Source organism: Panthera pardus, unplaced genomic scaffold (assembly GCF_024362965.1).
Source record: "Panthera pardus isolate Hobbes unplaced genomic scaffold, ASM2436296v1 HiC_scaffold_11, whole genome shotgun sequence".
Taxonomy (NCBI): Eukaryota; Metazoa; Chordata; class Mammalia; order Carnivora; family Felidae; genus Panthera; species Panthera pardus.
In genome coordinates, this window is record NW_026526666.1 from 56,266,441 (window position 1) to 56,281,937 (window position 15,497).

Consider the following 15,497-nt stretch of genomic DNA (forward strand, 5'->3'; position numbering starts at 1 on the left):
ACCCTCTAGCTATCTAGATAACATGCATTCTGTCTCTTTTCATGACCTGGATTCTGAAAACACTAGTCTCACTGGACTTACTATGCCCAATTTCGGACCTGTTCAATTCTCAACCTACTACTCTCTGATTTCCATTTTTCTTAAATTGTTCTATGCTTACCTAGTGCATCCGTGTGGCCAAACCCCAAGTAAACTTTTCCATTTTATCTGCCCTGACCTCTGTGTAGGCCATAATGAAGGTCTGTGAAAACCTTTGGTAAAATGTTCTCTTGTCCGGTTTCTACGACAACCTCTAGGTTTAATTTCCTCTGACATTTTGTTCATTCCATTTCACTATTTTCTGCCTCCATTCTTACTTGTGATATTGCTGCTCTGCAAGACTCTAATTTTGGTCCCATGCTCTTCTTAGTATTTGAGCTTACCCTGGATGACTATTCAAATCTAGCAGTTTCACCTACACTTGATCTTGCTCCCAATTATTAACATCAGGATAGATACCAACATGAATCCCCAGAATCACACACCTAATTGATTCCACTTCGCTTTGTTGTCCTATGGATACTGGAACCTTCGTCTTGTCCCACAATGAATTCGTTTTCCCTTACAACCTGTTCATGCTCCTATAAACTTTTTTTTTTAATTAAAGTATAACATACAATGTTATATCGGTTTCAGGTGTGTGACACAGTGATTCAGTGGTTCTATACATTGCGAAACGCTCACCATAAGTGTAGCTACCACCTGTCATCATAAAAATTATATTAACTGCATTCCTTATGCTATACTTGTCTCTGTGACTTATTTAGTTTATAACTGGAAGTCTGTGACTCTTAATCCCCTTCACCTATTTCATCCATCCACCTCCCCTCCACTCCCCTCCGCTCCAGTTTGTTCTCGGTGTTTAGGAGACAGTTTCTGTTTGTTCGTTTGTTTTGTCTTTTTAGATTCCACATATAAGTGAAATCGTATGGCACTTGTCTTTCACTGTTCGACCTCCCTCATTTAGCATGACACCCTCTAAGTCCATCCATATTGTTGAAAACGGCAGCACTTAATCCTTTCTTATACACCACATTTTCTCTATCCATTCATCTATCATTGGACACTGAGTTTGCTTCCTCTGCTCCTACAGTCTTGTTAAAGAATTAATGGCACTGCAATGCATTTATTGTCCGAATCCAGAGACACAAGTCACCCTCAACTATGTCCTCTCACCCTGACACACGTTATTAGTCACCAATTCCAACAAATTCTCTCTTAAATCCACTGCCTCCTTAATTTGTCTGTATGTCTTGCTTATGTTGTGAAACTCCTAATCTCTTAGTAATTGTCTACTACAGGGCATTTTTTTTATAAGAGCAAAAAAACCAGACTACTTTATAATGTGAAAACAAAGATAAATGGTATCATACCATGCATCAGTGGTATATCTAGAAGACAGTGTTCCTGTGTATGCCGAGGTCTTGGAAACAACTCGAGTCCTGGGGAGTTGATATAAAGGCAAATCTTCTTGCTCCCTTCTTTGAGCCACAGCAGGAAGTTCAACAAGCAAGCCAGGACCTTGGGCATCATCTGGAATCATCATACCTACACAGCAAACCCAGATGATAGTGAACACAAGATGCTTTCATTTAGCCTTCATTCATTCAACAAATAGGCCTTTTCTAGGTAGAAATCTTATTAAGTAAAATGTTTAATATGTCAGATGGTGAAAAATGAAGGAAGGAAGGAGGACAGGGACTCCTCAGTGGAAGAGTTGCATTTCACACATGGCCTTACTGAAAAGAGGACATTTTAGCAATATAAATATTTTATCAAAAGAATCCCCTTAATGATGGTATTCTAATCTCACTGCACATTTTCCCTTATCAACCTCAGCTGTCCCAACTGCAGGCACTCCTGCATTTCACTTATTAAAAAATAAATAAATAAATAAATAAATAAATAAATAAATAAATAAATAAGGGGTGCCTGGATGGCTCAGTCGGTTGAGGATCTGACTTCAGCTCAGGTCATGATCTCACATTTAGTGAGTTCAAGTCCCATGCTGGACTTGAACAGCTCAGAGTCTTGAGCATGCTTCGGATTCTGTGTCTCCTTCTCCCTCTGCCCCTCGCCATACACACACACACACACACACACACACACACACACACACTCTCTCTCTCTCTCTCTCTCTCTCTTTCTCTCTCCCTCTCAAAAGTAAACAACCATTAAAGAAATATTACAATTGCATATTTGAAAGTTACTTAAGAGAATAGATCTTAGAAGTCCTCATCACGCACACAAAATAACTTCACAGAATGACAAATAACCAAATAAAAAATCTTACATCAAAAAATGTTTTAATTTTAATTCCAGTGTAGTTAACACACATTGTTATATTGGTTCAGGTATACAATATAGTGATTCAACAACTCCATACATCACCCGGTGCTCATCAGGTTAAGAAAACAGATTTTTAAAGGGGCTTTGTTTACAAATTTCATAATTCTTTTACATTTGTTACCTATTTAATTCTCGTGTCAAACTATGAGTTAGAAAAGATACTAACAACTGTTATTTTATAGATGGAGAAATTCAAGTTAAGGAATTTTGCCAAATGGAATGTGCAAGTTTACCTGACATGCCATCTGTGTTATTTCCACATTTCCTGAAAAAAAGAATAACTGGGGCAGAGCTGTGCATAGAGTCCTATGACTCATAGGACCCTTACTGGCATAGGTCTATTAATCACTCTTAGGATACACCCGATTCTCAGCCAATCCTTCTCGAGCATATTACAAATATGATGAATTGTGATCAAATGTCTTCCTTAAATCCACACATTTATAGTATGTTTTGGAGCTCTGCCTAATCAGAAAATCACAAATTATTTCTAAAAGATATAGGTATTATCCTAAAACTTTTCCTATAAGCATTACCTCAACTCTTTCCATTTCTTCATAATGAACAAATTTTCTAGTAAACTCACTACTACTGCTTTTTATCTTGTCTAGAAACTTTGGAACTGGGGTCTAATCAGTTGGTAATGCAACAGAATCTGAAGAGGGAGTGAATTTAACTTTAATGCTCAGGTTGTGTTAAAGAAGTCTCAGGGTCTGTCCCCCATCCCTATGCACCCTTCACTCCTATTCTCTGGGGCCTCCATTCCTGCAAAGCACTCTAATCCATCTCAATGCCAGAGAGTTCTAGCTTGGCCTGTCTGCCTCTTCCCCACTGAAGAGGGACCAGGGGTGGGACTAGATTCTGGCCGGAATGGCCAGAAACCAGTGTTAAGAAGAGGGAACTGGCTTTATTTGCAGAGCTGGTTCTCATCCACCCACACTGGTAAAAGCAGACTGTTAAATTATGGCATTGGGTTTCATAGGTTGCTGCAGTTTGTTTAAAACTTTTCATTACCTGTTCCACAGAAAGGCTGCCGTGCCCTTTGCCCCACTCCTCCTCCATGGACCCTGGGTGCTGGTGCTCAGGCACGCATTTCTCATCTGTCACAGTGCGTGACACACTCACACTTTACAGAGCTGTTCGCCAAGTGCACTGCAGTTCCCAGAGCCCATAAAACAAATCAAGTCCTCGAGGAACTATGCAGTTGTTAGGGAAGGGCCATAATAGGAGCACAAAGGTTAGAAAAACAAAGAAGCTAAAAAAAATTTTCCTGGACAAATGGAGGTTAATGTTTATAGGAGAGGAATGGGGGAGACTTTCAAAAGGTTTATACTTGGTAAGGAGCAAGAACAGAATGGTCAACAAAATAAAGGCAACGAGAATCCAAGTAGAGAGGAGGGTGGGTTATTGTATAACTTGGCCGCTGCCAGAGGGAGGGAGGGCTGGGGGTTGCAATGCTGTTGAATAGCCACACATGAGCAGCATTTCACTCTCTCATTCAACAAATATTTCTTGAGCACCTACTACGGTAACAAAAATCAGATACAAGCCTTGCCCTCCAGAAGCTTAATTTATAGGAAGAGGTAGGCATGCAAATGAGTGTGTGTGCCTGACCCTTGAGTGCAATGACAGAGCATCATCCAGGGTTCCCTGGGGACACCATCCAGACAGGGGCAGTCAAAGATTAGGAATTAGAACTACCTTCTGTCAGAAACCTTTTGAAATGCTGTAATACTAAATGTGTTATTGATTTGGAATTTATCTTGTAAGCTTTACCTTACTAATTATGCTCATTATAGGTTTATTTTCACAGCCCATGAAGAGTAAAGGCTCTTAGAAGCTACATAATGTTGGACTAAATATAGGGTCAAGAATAGCTCTTCACATATAAGGTTCTCAAAAATAATTTTTTTTTTGATGTTTATTTTTGAGAGAGAGAGAGAGACAAAGCGTGAGCAGTGGAGGGGCAGAAAGGAGACAGAATCTGAAGCAGACTCCAGGCTCTATGCTGTCAGCACAGAGCCCAATGTGGGGCTCAAACTCACAGACTGTGAGATCATGACCTGAGCCGAAGTCGGACGCTTAACTGACTGTGCCACCCAGGCGCCCCTCTCAAAAATAATTTTTAAATTTATTGCTCAGAAAAAGAAATTTAATTGTTCAGAGATAAACCTAAAACTGTCTGATACTAATAAAGAGGTCAAAGAGTTACAGATTTGAAAGAGGGCTTAGCGAATACTTAGCCCAGGGGAGTTTACTTAGGAGAAGCTGGCAGGATTGCCTGGTGACAGAGCAGGGTACCTGCTTTGTACAGAGGGACGTGGGACTAAAAGCGTCAGCCCTTTGCTGGAAAGGATCTCAAGAGCAAAATCAAACTCTGACTAGAATAAATTCAATATGTATGCTGCTGAAACCTGTATCGACTCTGTATTAATAATTTCTCAGCCTACCCACAGTTAGCATTAATCCAAATAGTCATGCCTGCCACATGGCATTCTAGAGGCTTTCAAAATTTTTTCCTAAAAGCATGTGGTTATGAATGTATTTCCAGTGAGGATAGATCTAAGATATACAAGTTTAACTTCATTCCCAAAGCTATAATCTCTAAAAAAATAAATTTCCAGATCCTTGTAAAGTATCAGACTGAGGCAGAGTAGAGGGCATAATGGGGGGACCTCTCTAAAAGATACATCCAAGTCAGAGAACTTGTCAATGTGACCTTATTCGGAAAAAAGGTCTTTGCAGATACATTTAAGTATCATGAGATTAGACCATCCTGGATTACCCAAGTGGGCCCTAAATCCAATGACAGATGTCCCTATAGGAGACAAAGAATAGAAGACACAGGTCAAGAGAAGAGAGCCGTGTGAAGACAGAGGCACACATAACAGTGATGCAGCCACAAGCCAAAGAAGGCTGGAGCCACTAGAAGCCGGAAGAGGAAAAGAACAGATAATTCCCTAGGGCCTTCAGAGGGAGCACAGCACCTTGACTTAGGGCTTTGGGCCTTGAGAACAGTGAGAGAATTAATATCTGTTGTTTTAAGCCACCAAGTTTGCGACAATTTGCTACAGCAGCCCTGGAAAACTTCGAGAGCCAGTAGAAGTCAGAAGTAATTTTGGAGCCATTTAGATAATACACAGAGCAGAGCTCAAGAGGAACTACCTTCTCCGTCTTCTTCCCAACTCTGCTGCTCTTCCCCACAAACACCCACCCCATATAGCCAGTTTATCCTTTCAATCCTGACAGTGTAGAGCAGTGAGTGATTCTCAACTCTGCCCCCCCCCCCCCCCCCAGGGGACATCTGGCAGTGTCTGAAGACATGTGATTTTGATCAGGCCTGGCAATGTGAGTACCACTGGCATCAGAGTTAGAAGGCAGGGAAGCTATTAACATTCTACCAAGCACAGGTCAGCTCTCCACCATAAAGAATCATCTGGTCCAAAATAGTAATGACATTGCTATAAAGTATCAATGGCAATCAAACAGATATGGCCTATTAATTCAATTATTCATTCATTTGTGCAGTAAATCTTCTCTAAGTACTTAAAGGACTATGGAAATGTGATAAAAAAATTTAAAACAGTTTAATGGAACACTTTTGGGGGGAAAAGTCCCATTTTTATCCTAGTCATAATCGGTTATACGTCATGAAAAACTGGATAAACTCATCAAATCTTAGATATTCAAAATTAACTACCCATGCTCTGTTTTGACTCCGAACTGACAACTATTTATCATCTCAGAGAGGACTTGAATCTTCACTGCTAATGACTCCATTCTCTGGATTTTACTCAACAGAATGCTGAATTCATAAAAACCATTACATGGCTTTCTATAATGCACTCCATCCCCTCCAATGTATTACCATACAACATGAGAATTGTCCAGAGAAAGACTTTTCCTATAAGCAGAGTCATAACACATGAAGGACAGCATAAATCCTGAACAATGGCTCTATAAATCCCAGTGCTGTGAAAGAACTTAACGGTCTCACCTAGGGATCTCAATAGTATAACAGCCTCTGATGTTTCAGTGTTGGATGAAGAAAAATTATTTTTCACAGTCAAGTTTTCAAAATTATGTAAGAGTCAATATTGGGGGTAGGCAAGGAGAGGCACTATACTTTTAGGATTCTTTAATGGAAACTAAGTTATTAATGCACCAAAATTGACCATAATATATGGCTATAAAAATGTTTCATAAATGTTTAAAATATGACTCTCTTTATTAATATTTAACAACCTCATTCAATGAGCTAACAGTATCACTTAATAGCATCAGAGGTTTTAATATATATTAGTAGAGACTTATTTCAAACTTAGCACGTAAGGTACTAGTTTTAGTTTTAATCCACACTGCTTATAAAAAGCAAAATCAGGCATTGAAAATATAGCCCTTTCGGAAAAGAGAATCTTAAGTTCTATGTTGAAATATGAGCCAGGTTTATTCTTCCAGATATTCTGAAGCAGATTAATAAACATTTAAATTTGCATCATTATGAATGAAAATAGGACAGTAAGACTTATCGTCTATAAAAACAAAGCTGAAAGATTGCAAAATAATGTAATTTGTGTTTATGAGAAACAAAAACCACAAACCTAAATCCAGACTGCTTTGTGTTAATGAATTAAGATTTTCCAGATCATCAAATCTGCCTTGTTGACTGCTTCCTTCAGATGAGGGCATGGAGGGTAGGGAACCAATGCCAAAATTTTCTTTCATCTTGAGAGGAAGAAAGACAGAAATGCATTAGTACTTTGTGATAAAATGAGGTACAGCATAATGTTGTTCAAACCAGATAATGATTGCGGAAAACTGGCCCTGCAAACAGGCCTCCTCAAGTAGTGGTTTATGCAATGGTAAGCAGTAATGAATGCTGGTAACTTAATCTCCGCAAGAGTACTAATAGTTTTTTAGTAGTATTAGGCTAATAGTTTTTTCTTTTTTTTTTTTTTACACTGGATTTTTTTCACAAAAAAATTGTTTTATAAACATTAATGAGTGGATTTAAGTAAACAATCACAAAGGTATAAGAATAAAGATCTATCCAGTCAAGCAAGGTCAATGGCTGACACACACTAACTCATAGAGTATGTTGGAGCACAACCTCAATAGCTTCACTGACAATCCCAAACCAACTGGCGGATTTTCACAGCTCTGAGCTCTTGCTTTACCCTCCCTAAAACCTTTATCTGCCTGGCAAACATCAGCTACCCAAACCTAAAACCTACAGATAAGCACATTTTTGCATTTTCCAGTTGTCTTCCTTTGATACATGTCTTCTCTGGTTTCCCAAAGTTACAACCTTCCAGAACATATGATTTTCGCTGAAATATTTTATTATCATATTTTAAAAACTTTTATAAGCATAAAATTAAATGACAATGTTAGGGCCACCATAGGCATATACTGCAATTCATTTAAGACAAGTAACACCTATGTCATTCTCTGTTGGAAATTTAGCTTGTTCAAAACTGAAACATGAATGACATCTTTTACAGGGTCCCCATTTTTTTTTCATTATGTTATATTGGTCAGACCTCAATGGTATGAGAAGGATCTCTCATAAACTGGTGAACCAAATACTGCTAGCTTTTTCCATACAGATTATGAATAAAGCTAAGTATAGAACTGTATCAGATATTTAATGGAAATATTCAACTCAAATATTAAATTGGGGTGAGAAAGGAGATACAACTATCTAGTTGCCTAGAATAAAATAAGAATTTCTTAGAGAAGGGAATAAGGAGGAAATAGTAAGCAATGAATATTTATATTTGATAGCAATTTGGGACTTATTAGAAAAAGTTTATGGCAACTATATGAGGAATAAGAGAATTGATATCTGAATCTGAATTTCAATATAAGAGGGTTAGATCTTTAGGAAAAAAAACTTTTATGAAAAAAAAATTTTTTAGTGTTTATTTTTGAGACCGAGCATGAGTGGGGGAGGGGTGGAGAGAGAGAGAGAGGGAGACACAGAATCCGAAGGAGCCTCCAGGCTCTGAGCTGTCAGCACAGAGTGCGACACGGGGCTCGAACTCACGGACTGTGAGATCATGACCTGAGGTGAAGTCAGACGCTTGACTGACTGAGCCATGCAGGTGCCCCGGAAAAAAAAGTTTTTCTAAATAGAGAAGAAAATAAAAAAACATACAATTAGTCTTAGGTAATTAATCCTCAGGCAAGAGTCAGATATTTTATTTTTATTTATTTATTTTTTAATGTTTTTTATTTATTTTTGAGAGAGAGACAGAGTGTGAGCAGGGGAGGGGCAGAGAGAGAGGGAGAAACAGAATCCGAAACAGGCACCAGGCTCTAAGCTGTCAGCACAGAGCCTGACACAGGGCTCGATCCCACAGATCACAAGATCATGATCTGAGCCGAAGCTGGACACTTAACTGAAAGAGCCACCCAGGTGCCCCAAGAATCAGATCTTCTAAAAAGGGGCAAAAAATGTGGACATTTCTTCAGCGGGTGGCCAATGAACACATGAAAAGTTGCTCAACTTTTCTTAATAATTAGAAAAATGCAAATCAAAACCACAATAAGGGATGCCTGAGTGGCACAGTCAGCTAAGCGTCCGACTTTGGCTCAGGTCATGATCTCACGGTTCGTGAGTTCGAACCCTGCATTGGGCTCTGTGCTGACAGCTCAGAGCCTGGAGCCTGCTTAATATTCTGTCTCCGTCTCTCTCCCTGCCCCTCCCCTGCTTGTGCACTATCTCTCTCACTCAAATATAAATAAACATTAAAAAAATTAAAAAAACAAACACAATAAGATACTACTTGGGACCTATTTAAAAAAACAAAAACAGGGGCGCCTGGGTGGCTCAGTCGGTTAAGCGGCCCACTTTGGCTCAGGTCATGATCTCGCGGTCCATGAGTTCGAGCCCCGCGTCAGGCTCTGTGCTGACAGCTCAGAGCCTGGAGCCTGTTTCAGATTCTGTGTCTCCCTCTCTCTGACCCTCCCCTGTTCATGCTCTGTCTCTCCCTGTCTCAAAAATAAATAAAACGTTAAACAAACAAACAGAAAACAGGTATTGGCAGGCATGTGGAAAAACTGGAAAATTTGTGCACTGCTGGTGGGAACGTAAAATGATACAGCTACTGTGGAAAACAGGATGGTGACACCCCAAAAAATTAAACATAGAATTACCATATGAATTGCCATATGCAATGTTGCATCTGGGGAAATACCCAAAAAAATTTAAAACCGTTATTTGAACAGATACTGTATACCAGTGTTTGCAGCAGTATTATTCGTAATAGCCTTAGGTAGAAACCCAGATGTTCATCAAGTGATGAAGGAGTAAACAAATTGTGGTATATACATACAATGGAATGTTATTCAGCCTTACAAAGGGAGAAAATTCCAACACATATGATGTGGATGAAACTGGAAGGCATTATGCTAAATGAAATAAGCCCCACACAAGAGGACAAATATTGTATGATTCCACTTATATGAGATACTGAGTCAAATTCTTAGAGAAAGAAAGTAGAACTATAGTTTGTTGCCAGGGGATGAGAGAAGGGAAGAATGGACAGTCACTGTTTAATGGGTACAGACTTTCAATCTGGGAAGATAAAAAAGTTCTGGAGATGGATGGTGATAATGATTGTACAATAATGAAAGTGTATTTAATGCTACTGGAACTGTAAACCTAGAATGATTAAAATGGTGTATTTTATGTTCAGTATCCCCTCCTTATCTGTGGTGGACACATTCCAAGATCCCCAGTGGATGCCTGAAACCAAAGATAGCACTATACCCTGTATATACTGTTTTTTCATATACACGCATACCTATGATAAAAGTTGAATTTGTAAATCAGGCACAGTAAGAGATTAACAATAACTAATAAAGAAATAGAATATATTCCAATAAGAGTTATGTAAATGTGGTCTCTTTCTCTCTCAAAATATCTTACTGTACTGTAGTCACCCTTCTTTTTAGGATGATGATGTGAGATGATAAAATGCCTAAGTGACAAATAGCGAGGTGAATGGTGTAGGCACATGTTAGGCTACTAGTGACCTTCTGACACTGTTGGAAGGAGGATCATCTGTTTCCAAACCTCAGGTGACCACGGGTAACGGTACTGTGAAAGGGAAACCACAGGGACTACTAGGATGTATATTTTACCACAAATAAAAATAAAAAACCAGATCTGTAAATCTTGATGGTTTCACCCTTCAATTAAAATGGAGAAATGAGTGATAGAGAAAGGTAAACTTAAGTAGCAGGTACTACAAATATAGTTACGTCTGTACCCCAAAATGGATATTACAATAAAGACAGAAATGATAATGTTCCTCTACCCTTCTGGAGGGCACTCTCTAAACAAGAGTATTGAGAATTATATATTTATAAAATAATCAAATGTTTTAACAATCTACCCAGGGATTGTAATATTAGATGATAAATTTTCATCACAGGAGTATATTTCTGAGAGGAGGGTAAATAAAGATTCAAGCCCATCCTGATCTTATGTGTGTAACTGTTATAGAGAATCAGAATAGTCTATCAAAAACATGCCACTTTGGCATAAGGATTATTTTGAGAGGAAGACAAATGAGAAACAGCACACACAGAAAAGCTATCTTCCCCTGATTCTTGATCACTAGAGAGGATGCTAGATTTTATTCTGCTAAGAGATGGCACTAAGAGAAACATACATAACAAAACAGCCCTTATCTTCCATCAATTTCCCCCTTATATTTACCTTCCTACAGCTCTGACCCTAAAACCTAAACTCCTTTTCCTTTGTCTTGTTACTTCTCTAGAAATGTGTTGTTCTTTGTTAAAATGCCATGTAAGTCCGAGTTCTAAGCACCCCTTTGAGTTATTCATCACTGAGTTTCTTCTGCTTGTGTGCATGCCACACTTGTTAATAAATTGTTTTCCTTTTGCCAATCTTTCATCAGCTTGATTTCCATGGCCTAGCCACAAAACCAATGAGGTTAGAGGAAAAAAAACTGTCCCTCCCCTACACTGTCATCATTGTGGAGTCCAGAAAGGGAGGAAAAGAGTTAATGCCCCAAACAAGAACATATAATTATTTAAAGAAAATAAAATTTTGTGCAGACTAGACACATTAGGTCTGAAACAATTTTAATCAATGCCACTTTAGAGGGTTTACAGAGGTCACCTCACAGAATCAGAAATGGAAAATAAAAAGAAGGAAGCTAGGAAATTTAATAGAGATTCAGTAATTAGAATGCATGCCTTTCAAACTGTGAGCACTGAATGTTGTTATAAACCAGTGTTTCAAATAGTAATTTAACAAACAACAGAGTAAGTGGTTGTATTGTGAAGATCATTGCTATGTGCTTACGAATGGAATTCTTTTAAAGCCTACTGCCTTGCAAATGAGTAGTTGAGATCAGGATAAAATTTTGACTGATAGTATGGATTCAAAAATTACTGTATCTTGGGGTGCCTGGGTGGCTCAGTCTGCTAAGCATCCTCTTGGCTTCAGCCAGCACAGGTCGTGATCTGACAGATAGTGAGATGGAGCCCCACATCAGGCTCTGTGCTGGCAGTATGGAGGCTGCTTGGGATTCTCTCTCTCTGTCCCTCCCCCATTTGCACTCCCTCTCTCAAAATAATAAAATAAACTTTAAAAAAAAGCGACTGTATCTCAAACAACTTAGATGAAAATTAAGATGGTGTATCCAGAAAGCTGTGTTAAATGACCAAAAAGTGATTCTAGTAGTAATGGAAATATGGACATTCAATATGTGTTGAAAGAATCCAAATAAATCCAAATAAAATTGCCATTAAATGTAAGAATAAGCAAAAAAATTTAACATTTGACAGTGTTTAAAATGTGAATGTTTAAATTTATGATGTAAATATTGTGAATGTAGCTTTGACTATTTCATCTAGAACCCTAAAAATTTATACATAAAAATGGGCCTCTTTTTCAGGTTGCCTTGTATTTGGGTAAATAGAAAATTTTCCTTATAGAATAAAGCCACAAGTGACTATTTGTGAACATTAACTAGTCTGTGATTAGAATTTGTTCCACATAACTGGATATTCTGTTTGAGTTCAAATACTTAGGGGTATAGGAACAGGACCAGCAAGGAAAGAAAGCACCAATGTCAATGGCAACACACCAGGTGATTCTCTGTTACTTCTTCCTATATCCAGGTATTATTCACATAATCTTAAAATATCTGTTCTCTGGTAGGCTTCCCAGAGTCCTATATCATGGGTAATCCTCTAGGGTCCATAAATACAGCTTGCAGAGCACCTTGAATAGCAGAAGGACCCATAGTGTTTGCAAAAGGGGAGAAAGGAAGATAGGTTTGAAGGAGGAGGGAGCACAAAAACCAGCCTTATGAGCCCTGTAATAGAGCAAAGAAAGGCCCACTCCCCACAGCACTGCAAGAAAGTGGCTGACCTCCGTGAGGGGAACAGTGCACTGTACCTAAACATATTGCTAAGTGGCCTTTTAAATATCCCTATAAGTTTCTTTTCATTCACCTGGAAATTAATCTTCAGCATGAAATGAACAAACAAACCAAAACATTAAAAAATGTCCCTAATGAAAGATTCCAATTGGTGACCAGTTAACTCTAATTTTATAAAAATAAAGTTTATTGGTTATCTAATAGCAAAGGCAAACCTATTGAAATATAATGCTTTCCTGTCAAGTTGAAAACAGGTAGTATCACAAATGTAAAGATAATTTTTTAGAGTTCAGTGACCTTCTATTTAGTATGACACATAACACAGAACAGTGTGGGTAAGCAAGACATAAACAAGAGATCTTTAATTAATTTTGCCTTGATTTTTCCCTGATAAATACTATGTGAGAAATACAACGCTGTGTTTCTCTGAGAGATAAAAAATCACAAATGGCCAAATAGCTCTTTTTTGAAATGGATAATCTAGAGAAATAAATCACTAAAAAAATCAAGGCAAAAACCACTATAAACCACTATAAAAGGCAACTGCAGCCTATTGACTCTCACTAGAAGTTATATAATACAGAAAAGATGAGTTTATACTTACAGTAATACACAGTACAGTGTATCTTGGAAAAATGATTAATTACAAAAATTACCTTTTCCATTACATTTTTTTTTTTTTTAAATGCACAGGACTTAGCAACAGGGATAGGGAGGGAGGGGAACAGAATGGGGGGATGTGGAAGATCTGTTCTCAACCCTTACCATGTTTTCAGCGCTGTAGCCATACTGCTGTGTTTCCTGGGAATAGATACTCATCATGGACCTTGCTTCTTGAAGCTCAGGTGGTTCACTGTCATGTAACCACTGTGTGCCAAAATGAAGTTCCTTCACGGAGGGAACAGGAGCAGCCTCTTGAAGGTGCGAAGAGGCATACAAGTCCATGGACTGAAAGCGATCTTGATACAGCTCATATTCTTCATCCACAAGCATCTCTCTTTCTTCCCCCATCTCTTGCAACCTGGGAGTCAGAAATTCACGCATCTCCCAGGCCTCCTTGCTGTTGTCTATCTCTTTTTGTTGGGACTGGAAAGTCTTCCCCAAATCTAGGAACGGCTCATCTACAAGTTCCTCTTTATAATAGGGTTCATCTCTAAATCCCTGTAAATAAAAGTTGCAAAATAATTTGAATTCCCCCTCCTTTAAAGCGGCACTCTATACATTAACTGGAAGGTTAACCCGTGACAGAACCACAGTGACTACATTCCATGCCCAGCCACAGTTAACTTGAACGGCTCTCCATCACAAAGGAGGAGAAATAAATGCTCACTCCCACACAACCCTCAAAGCAGGAAAGGGACAAACAGTTAAGAGGCAGAAATCTGCCACTGGCAAGGTGAATGACTATTCTAAAAGGTTCGTTACACATTAACCACCTAAAACTTCTCAATCAGAAATAAGAATTTTGTTAACTGCTACATGAATATTTAACTCATTCATCTCAGAGAAAAGTAGTACATAAATATAGATACACATCATTCTATTCCCTAAGAAAGCAAAAACTTAAAAAGTCAGGATTTTCAAGCTTAGCTAATTCAAAATAAATTATGGCTATTGAAATTATCAAAAAGCATTCTCCATAAACTAAAGATATGGGAAGTAGGTCTCAACTACTTTGAGTATGACTATTTTATAATATGCCTATGTAACAGACATGTAATTTTTTCATCTGTACTGAAATTACATGGCAAAAAGGAATGAATATAGAATGCTTTCTAATTAATTTATATTTTACTAATTAGAAGATCAAGTACATGCAACTGAAACTAAATAGTCACATATGTGCAGAAACTTTGTTGAATTCCCAGGTAATGCCTGAGAAATGTATGGGTTTGCTGAGCCTCTAACCTAACCCTGGAGAATCCTCAGAGTGCTGACCACAATGAGGCCCAATTCCTCCTGAGAGATCAGTGACATTTCCTATTTGGAGACCTATTCATTAAATATTATCAAATGTAAATTCATGGGATGAATCACTACTTCCCACCTTTATATTATTATAGCATATCAAATACAGCAACCTAGTTAATTTTTTTAAAGGTGTATTTACAGGGTATATTTAAAGAAGTCATATACTTATGAAATTTTAACAAAAAATGTTGACACTAAAAAACCCACAATGTACAGTATAGAAATAAACATCAGGGGCGCCTGGGTGGTTCAGTCGGTTAAGTGTCTCCGACTTCAGCTCAGGTCATGAGCTTGCAGTTTGTGGGTTCGAGCCCCACGTTGGCCTCTGTGCTGGCAGCTTGGAGCCTAGAGCCTGCTTCACATTCTCTGTCTCCCTTTCTCTCTGCCCCTCCCCCCACATCAAAAATAAACATTAAAAAAATATGTAAAGAAATAAACATCAGTTTGAGACACTGTCAATAAATTATGCAAAAAATATCACCAGATGGTTGCTATCAAGTAAAGCAAAACCATACACCATTCTCTACCTGCAAAGAGCAAAATAAGCACAATTCATTTTAAGAATAAAAAAGGAAAAGCTTCAAAATATACTTCCTAAAATTAAAGCATAATGATGGTTTTGACTAAATAACTTTTCTTTAGAAAGTATTGAATGAGAAGTCCTTTGGAATAGCTCTGTTTTCTACAGCATTTTAAATGCAGGTCTATTTT

At 38.1% G+C, this 15,497-nt stretch overlaps 1 protein-coding gene across 4 annotated transcripts in view; it reads right to left on the reverse strand.

Annotated features, from left to right (window-relative positions):
• PATJ (PATJ crumbs cell polarity complex component) overlaps positions 1-15,497 on the reverse strand; it is a 361,962-nt gene that overhangs the window by 238,241 nt on the left and 108,224 nt on the right. For all 4 annotated transcript variants that reach the window (XM_019449080.2, XM_019449079.2, XM_019449078.2 and 1 more), the window contains exons 20-22: positions 13,581-13,976; positions 6,990-7,113; positions 1,413-1,587 (exon numbers count right to left, since the gene is read on the reverse strand). In XM_019449080.2, the coding sequence (XP_019304625.2) occupies positions 1,413-1,587; positions 6,990-7,113; positions 13,581-13,976 (695 nt within the window). The remainder of the gene's footprint in view (positions 1-1,412; positions 1,588-6,989; positions 7,114-13,580; positions 13,977-15,497) is intronic.